We start from the raw sequence: 15,819 nt of genomic DNA, 5'->3' as shown, positions 1-15,819 counted from the left end.
TATAGTACTGTAAACCCCTGGGATGGTCTATAGTATTGTAAACCCCTGGAATGGTCTATATTACTGTAAACCCCTGGGATGGTCTATAGTACTGTAAACCCCTGGGATGGTCTATAGTATTGTAGCTCTTCTGTACTTGTGTGTGGGTGGTCCTGCATCTACTCTGTGTGACTGCACTGTTCTTTGTCTATAGACATTTAGATGTACACTGCTTTCTCATAAGTTACTAACAAAATCACAATGTACATAGCTTAGGTGACTAAATCGGGGTGAATAGGTTCCAGGTCTTCATGTTTAATAACAGTAGGAACCTCCTGATTTAAATAAATAATACATCAATAATATTAGTTAGTTATATTTTCTCTGACCAGATTTCTGTTGACACAAGGCTTAGTTTGGAAAGTCAATAGGTTACAAAGTTGAGCCATTATTTTATACGAGTTAGCGTATTGAGTTAGTCTAGCGAGTTAGCGTATTGAGTTAGTCTAGCGAGTTAGCGTATTGAGTTAGTCTAGCGAGTTAGCGTATTGAGTTAGTCTAGCGAGTTAGCGTATTGAGTTAGTCTAGCGAGTTAGCCTAATATGTTAGCCTAGCGAGTTAACCTATTGAGTTAGTCTAGCGAGTTAGCGTATTGAGAAAGTCTAGCGAGTGTGGACAGAGAGCTAACTTTCAGAAGAGTATCCATCTTCTATTAATGACTGAACAGACACACTGTCTAAAGTGAATGGATTCTCTGGCGCAGAACTAATGTCTTGGAATGCAGTTTTCATAGCAGAATAAAGATTTGAGAAGTGTCCATCTATCATGTAATTAGAGTCTGGTGTGTGAGTGGAATCCAGTTTGCAGCTATGAATAGAGGAAAATTTATATGGACAATGCTTATTTGGCTCAGTGAAAAACTCAGTCTTTATTTTCTAAGGAGAATTCTGCCTCAGTCTTTACTCTTGTTTAATAGCTGGGTTGTACTTTTGAATATACATGTTTAAAAAAGTGCAATGAGTGATTCTGTCATTTTATTTTGTAATGTAGGAGAAAGATGAACACCTGGTACTATAATTCCTAAAGCTTTGTTCTTTGTTTGATTAAAATAACATCTTCATCATTTAGGTGAGCTCTGAAAGATGAGTGCCATTGAGACAAAGACAGTGAGTTTAGCTGAAAGATTGTCATTTTGAATGACACAGTAGTGTGTTCTACCTTATAGAGGGCATAGGATGACCATGTGGTCCCCTGGGTACAGTAGAACTTAGTCATCCATTGTAGATCCAGTAAGGATGACTCTTGCCCGTTCCTCTCCTCCCGCAGCCCGATGTGTCTGTACTCTTGACCCTGGACGACCCCGGCATGTGCCAGCCTCTGTCTACTAACATGGGTGTGTCCATGCGTGGCTTGGAGATTTTCTACTAACTTTCTACTGACCTCTACAACACCCCGCCTCTTGACCCACCTCCTAGCCTATCAACAACCTCCTTCCACTTCCTCTTCCTCTCCACCGTGCCCCCACTTCTGGTGGTGCTTCCTGTGTGCGTCAGGTCGGGGTAGACTCAGTTTCTCTGTCATTGCTCAGAAATCCCATTCTTTCATACTCATCCCATAGGGCCAGGGGAAGGCAACTGCGGTCCTCGAGAGCCGTAATGTCTGCTGGTTTTCTCCTCTCTCTCTGGCACTTAGTCAGTCAGTCAGTCTGTAGCTTTGGTGCTTTTAGGGATAGCTCATCTCTCGTCTATCGCGCTTCACTTTGTTCAGGCTTTTAATTGATCCATTCATGTTGATCAATTGGTTGATTGATCCGAGAGTACGCTCACCTGGTCTCCCAGGTCTGGATCAGCTGGTCTCCCAGGCCTGGATCAGCTGGTCTCCCAGGCCTGGATCAGCTGGTCTCCCAGGCCTGGATCGAGCTGGTCTCCCAGGCCTGGATCAGCTGGTCTCCCAGGCCTGGATCAGCTGGTCTCCCAGGTCTGGATCAGCTGGTCTCCCAGGTCTGGATCAGCTGGTCTCCCAGGTCTGGATATGCAAGGAAATAATGAAAACCAGCAGACATTGTGGCTCCATAGAACTGGAGTTGTCCACCCCTGCCATTGGATTACCCATAGACTTTTGAGAAGGCAGTGTATTTTCCACTCATCTTTTTCCGTTCTGAAACGTCCACCATGTTCTGACACCTTTCATTTGTATATGTTTGTTTTTCTATTTTCTGTCTTCCCCTTTCATTCCCTGTCTTATTCCCTGTCTTATTTGGATTTCTAATGTGATGGTTACCATGGAGAAAGAGAACTTGTTGTAAACTCATTTCATTTTCTCCGTAGCTGTCTGATTTCTCTCTCTATCTCTAATGCCACCCAACTGTTCAACATCTTTTGTTGGACTGCACTAAAAACAGCCATGGGGCCACTAAGAGATATTAGATATTACAGTTTTAGACTGATTTAGACTTTTAAGAAATAAAGGTGAACAAAAAATGGGTAGTTTATTCCATTTTAGACATGGAAATTGAGTTTTTAGACTCAACTAATAACACATTATTTGGACATTGAGTTATGTTTGTCGGTCACTCAATGCAAGTCATGTAAATGTAATGGGGACAGAGTAATATTATATGTGCTCATCGTTCACATCTCCCGTGAATTCATATACGGATCCATCAATCAAGAACAAGACGCAGCATCATCAACTGCTGAATTATTCCGCCTCCAGGGACTTTCAGAATAGACTTATCTAGGACCGGGATGATACCAGTATCGCGATACTCGTTACTAGCTTGGCATTTAAACAAAACACAAAGCGGATCTAACTTCTTTAGGAAAACAGCCCTAATGTTGGAAAGAAACATCATTATATTTTCACCTCGAGTCACATGTATTTCTTTTCCAAGCTATAGCACACAACATTTCACATACAGCAGATTTTTAAAGGACCAAAGAGTTTGTATCGTCACAGCCTTACACTTCATAGCCAAGTTGATGAGACAGAGGGACGCACATCATTTAAACAACCTGCTGAGGTTGTACTGAGCTCAGAGTTCTGAACTCACAGAACCGTATGGGATCTTCACAGAACCATAGAGAAGGGCAGAACAGAGATACGCTGTGACGCTCCCTTATTTCCTGACTCGATTAATCGCTCACAGGCTGATGTGGAGACATTAGAGATGAGATCAGTAGACTATGGTTTCTCACCATAACACACTGTACTTCCTCAGTGGTTATCATTGTTGCCAGCCTGTTGTTATTGTCATTGTTCTTTGAGATGTTATGCTTCATTCATGCAGTGACCTCCAGCTGATTGTTATGTTGTTGCTCCAAGGATTATTTTCCTGTTGGATACATTCCCTTTAGCTTCAGCTTTCATTAGCCATTTAGACTGAATCATCATAATAAACTGGGTGGTTCGAGCCCAAAATGCTGACTGGCTGACAGCCGTGGTATATCAGACCGTATACCACAGGTATGACAAACATGTATTTTTACTGTTCTAATTACGTTGGTTACCAGTTTATAATAGCAATAAGGCAGCTCTGGGGTTTGTGGTATGTGGCCGCTTTGCGTTGTGCCTAAGAACAGCCCTTAGCCGTGGTATATTGGCCATGTACCACACCCCCTCGGGCCTTATTGTTTAATTATACCATGGCGTTTCAATACAGTTGACACTGACTCTCTCTCTCTCCTCTCTCTCTCTATGTCTCATCCTCTTCCTCATCCTCTTTTCCTCTTCATCATCATCTTCCTCATACTCTTCCTCTCCCTCTTCCTCATCGTCTTCCTCTTCCTCATCCCCTCCCTCTTTTCCTCTTCCTCTTCCTCTCCCTCTTTCTCTTTCTATTCTTCATTCTCTCTCTGTCCTTCACAGGTTTCCAATAAGAACAACCTGATTCTGGAGGAAAGAAATAAGTACTTCAACCCCCAGTTAGCCGGGAAGACTTACACCAATTCATACTTCACTGACCTCAACACTTATGATGACTATTAACCCTTTGTTGGGCTACAGCATCGGGGATACACACCCTTGTGCAGACAACAAACCCACACCACTCGTTATGACAATGTCCTATATTTTTCCACTTCATAATGAAATCTATGACATTTTATGTGGGACCCTCCCGCTCTGGGACCCATTGGCAGCTGCCATCCAATCAAATTACAGCCACACGGCGATGTCATCGAAGGGACAGGCCCACTTCTCCTCAAGTGCTCGGCTGGGGTTCACCCGGGAAAGTTCTAGTTTGGAAATTAAAAAAATCAACAACAACAAGATCTTGACTTGATTCCCACGAACATGGAAACAACTGGAATTTCGATTTTTATTGGAGGAAAGGAGAGAAGAAAAAGGAAACTCGAAGACCTTTCTGAATGGGAAGGACCCTGCTGTGATATCCTGTCAACTCTCTGGTTCCAAAACTGTGTCGGTTCCGGGGGAAGAAAACAATCCAACTGCTTTGCATGATTTTATCTGTCACTCTGTTCAGTTTTGCATGGTTGGTAGCAGTCCAGGGCTTGGGGCCTTGCAGGCAGGCAGGCAGGCCACTCACTGTCCACTGTGCTAGTGTCCTACAGAGGACCCCAAAGGGGTGGCGTTAGTTATGCTTGATGAATTTGATCCAACTATAATAGTCAAGTGCTTAGCGTACCCAGATTAGCTGTCACTCAATAGCTACCCCAGGTCGTTGTGGATTTAAACCAATTACAACTCTGCATTATTGTAGACTTTTGTTAAACCGATCTTGTTCTATACCGTCTACCGTTGAGTAACTAAAATACTAGCCCTTTTGTTTAAAGAGGGGGCTGGTTATTCAAATAAAGACAGCCATCTATCAGGATGTAGATATTTTAGAGATGTGTCCATGTTTCTTTCTCTTACGGGGCTGACGTTGGTGTAGCAGTGGTTGAGATATCAGTGTATAATCTTTCTTGCTTTTTGTTGATGTACAGTAAGCTCATTTGTAAGCATATTTCTCTGTGTCTTTATAGGTCCATTTACTCAATGTCAGTATTAAAATCAATCATTTTCTTTGTTACGGCAAAGAAGTAATGGAAATTGAGAAGAAAAAATTGCCCGGGAATATATAAGTAGATCATGTTCAAACTGTCATCATACTTGTTAATATTATTTAAATATGTGGTACTTTTCAAGGTGAAACATCTCTCTTTTGTTTAAAGATGTACATTCATATTCAGTACGTTGATTTCTTCAATGTTTTCAATTGTAACTATTTTTTTTTAAAACGTTTGCTTGTTTTATTGTGGATAAATGAATAAAAAACGCTTCGTATACCTCAGGGTTGTCAATGTCTACACCAACTAACCAAACCACACTCTAACATCGAAGAACAGTACTTACTGTTGGCAGAGCTATGTGAATCAATCAAGACCACGGTAATACTCTTTTAGCCTTTGCAAGAATCATTAACAGGTCTATAGTGATGAATGGCATCAGCAGCGATGGAAGGATATGTGAAGGATGCAGAGAGTGGGTGGTTAGGTCTAATTGGTCTACAGTATATGACGTGGCGAAGCACAGCAGTGTTATCCTCCATCAACCTTAAACCTGACGGGCCATCTGTGTGCAAAGGGTAATGAAATGTGTATGTGTGTTATTAATCATCTCCGTCAGTGGGCCGTGAGAGTGCTGATCCAGCCAAAAATCGATTCTGACCCGGGAGAATCAATCTCAGTTTACCTTGACTCCACTTTACCTCAGAGAAAGATGGAGCTGGGCATCTCGGGGCCCTACACAACTCCTGCTGTACTTTTTGGGAGTCTGGAGGATGGCTTCGAGGTTGTATGGGGGCAGTGTGTGAGGGTGTGTTTGAGTTGTACAGTCGTCATGGTTTCTCTTGACGCTACAGCTACACACACTTTAATCCACGTGTGGGATGCAGAGAGAATGTTGTAATGAGCTATGGCTATTCACATTGGTCAAATAACACTGATAGAGCTTTCCTCAGCGATTCCATCTCACAATAGCCTGCCTACTCTCTTGGCTCTTGGACAGTTTGAACTATGTGGCACATAGTCAGTCAGACACGTGGCATTCCCAAGGTCAGCCTCTGACACCACTGAGGACCCACACTGACATTAGCCCTGGGGACAATGGATGACTTACCTACACTGACATTAGCCCTGGGGACCCACACTGACATTAGCCCTGGGGACAATGGATGACTTACCCACACTGACATTAGCCCTGGGGACCACACTGACATTAGCCCTGTGGACCACACTGACATTAGCCCTGTGGACCCACACTGACATTAGCCCTGTGGACCCACACTGACATTAGCCCTGTGGACCCACACTGACATTAGCCCTGTGGACCCACACTGACATTAGCCCTGTGGACCCGCACTGACATTAGCCCTGTGGTCCCGCACTGACATTAGCCCTGTGGTCCCGCACTGACATTAGCCCTGTGCACCCACACTGACATTAGCCCTGTGGACCCACACTGACATTAGCCCTGTGGACCCACACTGACATTAGTCTCAGTCTCACTCAGAGAGAAGTTTACAGGTCAGGACTTGGCCTCATAGTGTGCCTTATTATACACAGGACCAGACAAAGAAGTTTACCAATAAATACCTTCCCCTCTATATCTGTCCCTCCCACGTTCCCAATACTACATGTGTAACCTTTATTTAACTAGGCAAGTCAGTTAAGAACAAGTTATTATTTACAATGACGGACTACCAGGCAACTGTTTTGTTCACGGGCAGATCGACAGATTTTTTACCTTGTCAGCTCAGGGATTCGATCCAGCGACCTTTCAGTTACTGGCCCAACGTTCTAACCACTAGGCTACCTGCCGCCCCAAATACACTAGAGGGTATTCTGTTAGATGGATTACACACCTCTTCCGGTATACCTTATGTGCATGTTTGCACGAGGCCTGTGAGTTACAAACAGAGCGAGTGAGTTACATTGTTCCTGTTGTAGACTGACAGAGCATGGATGTTCGATTTAGCCCTACTCCTCCATAAGGAGTTCTCCTCTCTCATTCACATTTACATCAGAACAATCCGGAACCTCCTCAGAAGACACAGGCCCATTCATTCTAACATGACTATGCTATAATAAATGTTCCACTTCAAAGTTACGATCCCCTCTGAGTAGCAACAAAAGGGTTGGTTCTAAAGTTGCAATAGTTGACCTGAGTGATTGTCTGGTTGGAAACTTGATGTGAGTAGATGTCAGGCAGAAAGGCACTGGGTATGGGCACTCATAAAGTGTAGGAGCCTTCTGAGGCTGCATTATAGTGGAAAAGAAACTCAGATGTTGATCCCTGTCAGATGGATTCTCAGGGCAGGGTTAGAGTTCCAGTAACCATTTGGGTGATGCCCACAGCAGTCAACCTGGAGAGAAAACAGGCTAATCTCTCTCTAGACCCCCCCCCCCCCCCCCCTACACACACACACACACACACACACACACACACACACACACACACACACACACACACACACACACACACACACACACACACACACACCCCCCCCCGCTGACTGCATCCCATCTCAGCATCCAGACCACGTCAGCCACATGTCCACCAGAGTCTACAAGAGCCCTCCCAGACATCTCTCTCTCCCTCTGTCTCTCTCTCTCTCCTTCTCGCTCTCTCTCTCTCTGACATTAGTGAGACAGCATGCAGATAGCCTGAGAATCATATGAGACAGAATTAGAGTCGGATTAGAGGGATGTTCTTTTGCATCTGAAACAGACACAGTGGGCATGGCAACATTAGACTGTGCTTCTCCCCACTGAGGAGAGCTATGAATATTTAAACATGAAGTGGTCACATTTTTTCTATAAATCCTCAATTACACGGCTTATGTATAGCTGCTACCAACGTGACACAGTGACAACATTAGACCCTACTGATTAACCTAGTAATTCATCTGAACGTAAGAGGGTGAGGGGTTTGACAAACACTTGATTTTAGGACGCTCTCAAGCTACGATGGTGCTGAATACTGATGAAGGCCAGGTTATGTCATGAAATAGACCTACTGTACTGACTGTTTTGTGTGTATACTGGTTTCCGTTATCCCATAGACCAACTGTTTAAACGGGCCTCCGGACAATATCTCCTGGGTTCAGTCATGCTACAGCTGATTGGGTCACAGAGGGTGAAAGGTAGAGAAAGGGGGTTGATGAGAGTGTCATGACTGTCCTGATCAGGTCAGGTTACAGGAGACCACAACCCTACAGATTATCTCTCACCCCCAACAGAGGAGGAGAGATCTAGGGGTATGAAGATGTGGGGGTTTTATGACCCCTCACGCCCATGGTAAATCTTAGGCAATAGACAAAATTCCATTGTCCTCTCACTATGGAGAACCAGCCTCAGAACATTAAACATGCAATAAAAGGACTTTGGAACAATGGTTTCCGTCAGCCACAATGGTGGTCATGACGATAGATGGAATATGAAAATGTATGTCATTTTTGTTTTGTTATTAAAGATTAATAGATGACGTTATTACGAAAACATTGTAACTTTAAGAGTTTTCCTAGTATACGCTTGATGTTTATACATTGTACGCTGTGTGGAAAATGTCCAAATCAAAGACAATGTTTTGGTAAAGATGAAATGTGAAGTTAGTTGTCTAAAATTGGATTTTAGTAAAATCTAGACCTTTCATCTTAACTTGGTACGCCCAGAGAATTGCCCTAAAGGCGGTTACACCCACTTCTGACCCGAGGGTATAAGACATGTGAGTTAAGAAGTAACATATCAGACTAAGTGACCCGAGCTGCAGCCAAGGTCTAAAAAGTCAACACAAGGTTGAAGAAAAATAAATATTTTTCTACCCAAGCTACGGATGAGTAGCTGTGTCTAAGCGGGTGAATTCAAGCCGAACCACCTAGCCTCCACTCTCCATCGAATCGTGATATCTACACTGTTTCATTCCTACGCTGTAAGCTCTGAGCTACAGAGCTGTCTGTCCTCAAAAGACCCCTTCCAGAGCAAGGGCGAGGAATCAGACCACTAAGCCAAAAGGACACTGACATCGTGAGGACAACCAGAGAGTTGCGCCGGAGAAGTGCGTCATTGAGAAGCCTAAACGACCCACGCGGAGTGTAACGGGCGTTGTAAGGATTGGACAAAGGTGCAGCGGGAACGTGTATACCTCATCTTCTTTATTAAATCAAAAGAAGGAAAAACAAACAAATCACGTATACAAAACAACGAACGACACTTAACAGTCCTGTCAGGTGCACAGACACAAAACAGGAGACAACTACCCACAAACCCCCATAGCACAAACACCCCTATACATAGGACCTTCAATCAGAGGCAACGAGGAACAGCTGCCTCCAACTGAAGGTCAATCAACAAACCCTAAACATAGAAGTAGAAAAACTAGACTGAACATAGAAAAACACTAACCTAGAACATAGACCAAAAACCCCGGAACACTCTAAACAAACACCCCTCTTACATAATAACATAGCCCAACAAACCCCAAAACACTAAACAAACACCCCCTGCCACGTCCTGACCAAACTACAATAACAAATAACCCCTTTACTGCTCAGGACGTGACACGGAGCTTCCCATCTGAGACCAACACGTAATTACATCATTATATTCTGACCTATAAGAGTGGCATCATTCGATGAGCAACAGTCGTCACATTAACTAATACAACGTCACGACAAGAGAAAGAGGGAGAGAAGGGTGATGAGAGAGAGAGAAGGGGTGATGAGAGAGAGGGAGTGAAGGGAGTGATGAGGGAGATAAGGGGTGATGAGAGATAGAGGGAGAGAAGGGGTGACAAGGGAGAGAAAGGGGTGGTGAGAGAATGTGTCAACCCATTCACCCCCACTGACAGCTGTTACCAATGTCCCTTACCAAGATGACGGATATGACTGTGGTCTAGTTTCCTGTGACCATTGAAAGCCCTCTATCCCCCAGTGATCAATCCCACTTCCTCTCTGTCCTACTGTATAGCGAGAAGCAGGCATGGTCTGGTCTGCCAACAGAGCTAAGGGAGATCTGGGAGGGCAGATAAACAGGGCCCTGGCTGGGTCTTAATGGGTTCTCTCTGCCAACTGGGGAAATAGATATCACCATAGACGTTCTACGGCAGCTGGAGGGTTGATCAGCACCATAGACGTCCGTGCCAATTGGAGGATAGAGAGATATCATAGACGTCCGTGCCAACCGAAGGATGGGATTGACAGATACTACCACAAAAGTCCATGCCAGTTGGAGGATAGGATAGATGCCACTATAGACGTCGACCCAAGACATCTAGTCCTCCAGGTGCCTCGACAGTCCCAGAGTGCAGCTGCAGGAAGGCACAGGATGCAGAGCGGATGCCAGTTCCCTTGTAACACCCTCCAGTCAAAATCTATTGACACCTTCAGGTACAATACCTCGCCTTAGAAAACCCAGCTCATTCAGCTCATTGAAAGCTAGTACTGATGTCCCCTGCCAAGATGGCGGATGCGACTGGGGTCCAAGTTCCTTTGACCTTCAATGGGAGCCCTCTAAGTAACTCCCTCTTTTCTTTCTATTCTATCCTCTCTCCTCCCTTGTTCACCTTTATAGGAAGACCTCCGGACAATAAGGTAGAGTATAATCTCTCTCTCCCTCCCTGTCCTTTCCTCCCTCTCCCTCTCCCCTCTCTGCCAGATTTTCCACAAATAGGTTCTGATTCGGTTCATCAAAGCCAGCTGCACTGGGCTTATTCCCCTCATTGATATTCCCCTTATTCAGCCTCTCAGTGTCTGAGCAGGGACACATGGATCACAACAGATGTGTTCTATATCCGTGGCATAACGACAGCACATTTCTGAGTCTGAATAAGCCTTTTGAGGAGGGTTTACAGGGACATTGATGTGCATCCAACTATCTGCTCAGTGGACATGGAGAAGATAAGATACACACTCTCTTTCTTGATTGACATGATCAGCTGTGGATACTTCCTTCGGCTGATGAATGACACCATGTTGGCTTATGACCAGGCATTGGGAATGCAACGGTACACAGTATGTTATGGAACTGTTCGGTATGCCCCCGTCCGGTTCATTACGCACACGTCAACCTCGGAATTATGGTATACCTGGCATTTTCCTGTAATTTCCAAAACATACTTTTTTTTTTTCGCTGTAGACTACACGCACGTTGTACATTCAGATCCAAAGAACCAGACGCACAGCTTGTGGCCGGTTCATTTTGAGACAGCAATGTCTCAAAATGTGTCAACCGCAGTGACCGCAACCCCCCCTTCCCTTAAACAACCAATGTACGATTTGCAATGACATCTCAGTAGGAAACCTCCCTAAAGGGGCCCCATGAAGAGAGGGGAAACTAAAAAGAAATATTCCCTCAGCTCCAATGTGACAATGGCGAGCGGTAGCGAGACAGAGAGAAGCAAATTTGTAGAAGCACCGCTGTGTGGGAACATTTTGGATTCAGCGTTCAATATGATGATGAGGGTAAGAAGACCGTAAACAAACAAATTACAGTCTGTAAGCATTGCTTTGCCACTGTCGGCTACTCGAGTGGAAACACTTCTAACGTGTGTCATTTACGTCGCCATCACTCAGCCGTATCCCTTGCAGGTGGAGCTGGAGCAAAGAGAGTCCACTAGTTAGCAAAAACACAACAATCTCTCGCTGCTGCCTTCCAACAACAATTTGCGACAATTTCAGAAAAACATATAAAGAAATAACGAAAGCAGTGGGAGTATTCATAGCCAAAGATTTTCAGCCCTATTCGGTGGTTACTGACTCGAAATTATCACATGATGAATTTCTTTTTACCGCGTTACAATGTCCCCTCCCGCACACATTTCAGCAGCGAAGTAATTCCCAAACTCTATGAAAACTGAAAAGAAATTGACACAATTACCCTACCTAGCTCTCTCCGCTGAAAGTTGGACCTCCAGAGCAATTCAAAGCTACCTCACTGTGACAGTTCACTATGTACTGGAAGCTACCTCACTGTGACAGTTCACTATGTACTGGAAGCTACCTCACTGTGACGGTTCACTATGTACTGGAGGCTACCTCACTGTGAGGGTTCACTATGTACTGGAAGCTACCTCACTGTGAGGGTTCACTATGTATTGGAAGCTACCTCACTGTGAGGGTTCACTATGTACTGGAAGCTACCTCACTGTGACGGTTCACTATGTACTGGAAGCTACCTCACTGTGACGGTTCACTATGTACTGGAAGCTACCTCACTGTGACGGTTCACTATGTACTGGAAGCTACCTCACTGTGACGGTTCACTATGTACTGGAAGCTACCTCACTGTGACGGTTCACTATGTACTGGAAGCTACCTCACTGTGACGGTTCACTATGTACTGGAAGCTACCTCACTGTGACGGTTCACTATGTACTGGAAGCTACCTCACTGTGACGGTTCACTATGTACTGGAAGCTACCTCACTGTGACGGTTCACTATGTACTGGAAGCTACCCACTGTGACGGTTCACTATGTACTGGAAGCTACCTCACTGTGACGGTTCACTATGTACTGGAAGGTACCTCACTGTGACGGTTCACTATGTACTGGAAGCTACCTCACTGTGACGGTTCACTATGTACTAGAAGCTACCTCACTGTGACGGTTCACTATGTACTGGAAGCTACCTCACTGTGACGGTTCACTATGTACTGGAAGCTACCTCACTGTGACGGTTCACTATGTACTGGAAGCTACCTCACTGTGACGGTTCACTATGTACTGGAAGCTACCTCACTGTGACGGTTCACTATGTGCTGGTCTGGGAGATGAAGAGCTACGTGTTGCAGACTCGTTCCCTGTATGAGAGTCATACAAGTGCATACTTTTCTGAAATATAAAGACACCAAAACCGTACCGTTACCGTGGCCCACAAACTGATACATATCGAACCGGGGGCCCACTGTACTGTTGCATCCCTACCAGGCATACAGTAGACCTAGCCTCAACCTCAACCCTAACCCTAACCCTGGCTTCATGTCCACACCCCGGCTCAACCCTAACCCGGTTCAACCCTGACCCTAGCCTCACCCCTAACCCAGTTCAACCCTGACCCTAGCCTCAACCCAAACCCGGTTCAACCCTGACCCTAGCCTCAACCCTAACCCTGGCTTCATGTCCACACCCCGGCTCAACCCTATCACTAGCTTCAACCCAAACCCGGTTCAACCCTGACCCTAGCCTCACCCCTCACCCGGTTCAACCCTGACTCTAGCCTCAACCCTAACCCGGTTCAACCCTGACCCTAGCCTCAACCCTAACCCGGTTCAACCCTGACCCTAGCCTCAACCCAAACCCGGTTCAACCCTGACCCTAGCCTCAACTCTAACCTTACTGTAGCTTCATGTCCAGGTACTTTTCCTAACAGTTTAAAGGCTACTATCCCACTACTACAAATACAGTCACTACTATTATACTAGCCTCAAGTTTTCAACACTAACAATTTCAACATTTAAACTCTTCCACTACCATAAAAATTCATTTGAACAGCTAAAACTAGTAACACAATCTTTCTTCTGGAAAGTTACCCTTTCTAGTTTTTAGAAAATGAATACTTAACTATATTTTTGTTTAACTGAGATGCTTGTACACCTCCCTCTACCTAAAGCTTAAGCCATATAAATTTGTTGTGATTGACATTACATATTTTATAGCATGGTGGACGTTACCTCAGGGAAAGGTGTTTATATTACCAAGGTGATGTTGTAATATACCCCTCCTTTTCTGTGACCATTATCAATGCTGACAAGGTTAAAAGATAATGTCAAATGTAGCTGTATTGTGTGTGTTTGAGAGCACCTGGAAAATATAGTGTTATCGTGTGATGTATATTTGTCTTTGGTCCCATTCTCCTCTGTGTGTGGGAGAGGTCCTGTAAAGTTCTAGAATGAGATGACATCATCTGTGATTCCAGATGAGGTCTGGTTTCAGCCCTACAGGTGAAGAGTCATGTCAATGGAACAAAGAACTACCCATGGCACGTGCACAGTCACTCCAATCTAGAGGTGAAGTGTTGTTTCTCACTTACACACTACTGAACACTCTACTGAACTACTGAACCCACCTCTTATTTAAGCAATAAATGATGAGGAGGTGTGGTATATGGCCAATACACAAGCATTTCGCTACACTCGCATTAACATCTGCTAACCATGTGTATGTGACAAATAAAAAATTGGATTTGATACTCCACGGCTAAGGAATGTCCTTATGCACAATGTAACGCGGAGTGCCTGGATACAGCCCTTAGCTGTGGTATATTGGCCATATACAACAAACTCCCGAGGTGCCTTACTGCTATTATAAACTGGTTACCAACATAATTGAAGCAGTAAAAATAAATGTTTTCGACATACCCATGGTACATGTTCTGATATAAACCATGGCAGTCAGCCAATCAGCATTCAGGGCTCGAACAAACCAGTTTATATTAAGGGATACATAACACATAATATGCTGTGACGCTGTGTGCACACACTTCTATTTGTGTTTTTGTGTGTGTGACAGAGGAACACGCTTGTTGAAGGCCCATCATGCAGAAATAAAAGCTTCCATTTAGGAATATGAATTAACTTATTTTTGGTTATAGAGGCAGTATTTTCAGTTGGTACCATAGAGAATAGTCCTTCTCTCTGATACATGGTTTGTCTGGGTGATTAATGGCAGCACTCACAGCAGGTAATAAAACACTACAGGGATTGGTGCTCATAAGAAAATGGATTACCTTAAACAAGAGAAAGATGCAGACAGAGATGATGGTAACAATGAGGCATCTGTTTAACTCTGCAATCCTTACGCTACAGAAAAGTCATCATTACGCTACAGAAAATTACGCTATGCTCATCACCAATGGGAACCTATCGACACGGCTGGCTAGCTATCTTCCAGAGTGAACAACCGTAGAAGACGGGAAAGGGGAGACCCCTGTCGGACAATCAGAGCAGTACAGGTTTGCAGCTGAAAGGCCAACAACCTTCCTAAGTAGGGCTGGTTCCGACAGAGATAAACGGCGAACAACACTCACACGTAAATACATTCATGATTTCTTACTTCAAACGGGCAGCGGTTCGTGTGCAAAGTATATGATTAATGTGAGAATAGTTCTGAAATGTATCAACTATAAGTGTGCCTTTTTCTATCCCTCTCTCTCTTCGCCACCCCTCTTCATTTTCTGTCTAACAAGCCGCCATATTTTAAACAGTCCGCTATGGACCGTTTTCTCATGTATTAAGTGTTTATGTTCTCCTGTTATCTCATCTAGTTAGCTAGTAAATATATAATTAAATCAATTTGTGTAGTACTGAATCATGAGTAAGGCTGGGGATTTTGCAGATGCATGAGGTTACGACTGTTCAGAATGATAATATGATAAGAGGTAATGATTAATAAGATAACTGTTTATCGATGTAATAGATACAGTTGAAGTCAGAAGTTTACATACACCTTAGCTAAATACATTTAAACTCAGTTTTTCACAATTCCTGACATTTAATCCTAGTAAACATTTCCTGTGTTAGGTCAGTTAGGATCACCACTTCATTTTAAGAATGTGAAATGTCAGAATAATAGTAGAGAATTATTTATTTCAGCTTTTATTTCTTTCATTCACAGTAGGTCAGAAGTTTACATACACTCAATTAGTATTTGGTAGCATTGCCTTTCAATTGTTTAACTTGGCTCAAACGTTTCGGGTAGCCTTCCACAAACTTCCCACAATAAGTTGGGTGAATTTTGGCACATTCCTCCTGACAGAGCTGGTGTAACTGAGTCAGGTTTGTAGGCCTCCTTGCTCGCACACGCTTTTTCAGTTCTGCCCACAAATTCTCTATAGGATTGAGGT

At 44.1% G+C, this 15,819-nt stretch overlaps 1 protein-coding gene across 2 annotated transcripts in view; it reads left to right on the top strand.

Moving 5' to 3' along the window:
• LOC106590611 (semaphorin-5A) overlaps nt 1-5,267 on the top strand; it is a 334,049-nt gene extending 328,782 nt beyond the window's left edge. The window contains exons 22-23 of one of the 2 annotated variants that reach the window (XR_014383102.1): nt 1,306-1,532; nt 3,847-3,960. Coding sequence is in view for 1 of the 2 variants with exons in the window: in XM_082970801.1 (XP_082826927.1) it covers nt 3,847-3,966 (120 nt within the window). In the remaining variant the exon portion in view is untranslated. Of the gene's footprint in view, nt 1-1,305; nt 1,533-3,846 lie in introns of both variants that reach the window. The other variant, XM_082970801.1, reaches the window with a different exon arrangement.
• Nucleotides 5,268-15,819: the final 10,552 nt, after the last annotated feature.

The sequence above is a fragment of the Salmo salar genome, chromosome 29 (assembly GCF_965601325.2).
Source record: "Salmo salar chromosome 29, fSalSal1, whole genome shotgun sequence".
Classification (NCBI taxonomy): Eukaryota; Metazoa; Chordata; class Actinopteri; order Salmoniformes; family Salmonidae; genus Salmo; species Salmo salar.
This window is presented reverse-complemented; position numbering and strand designations above follow the sequence as displayed.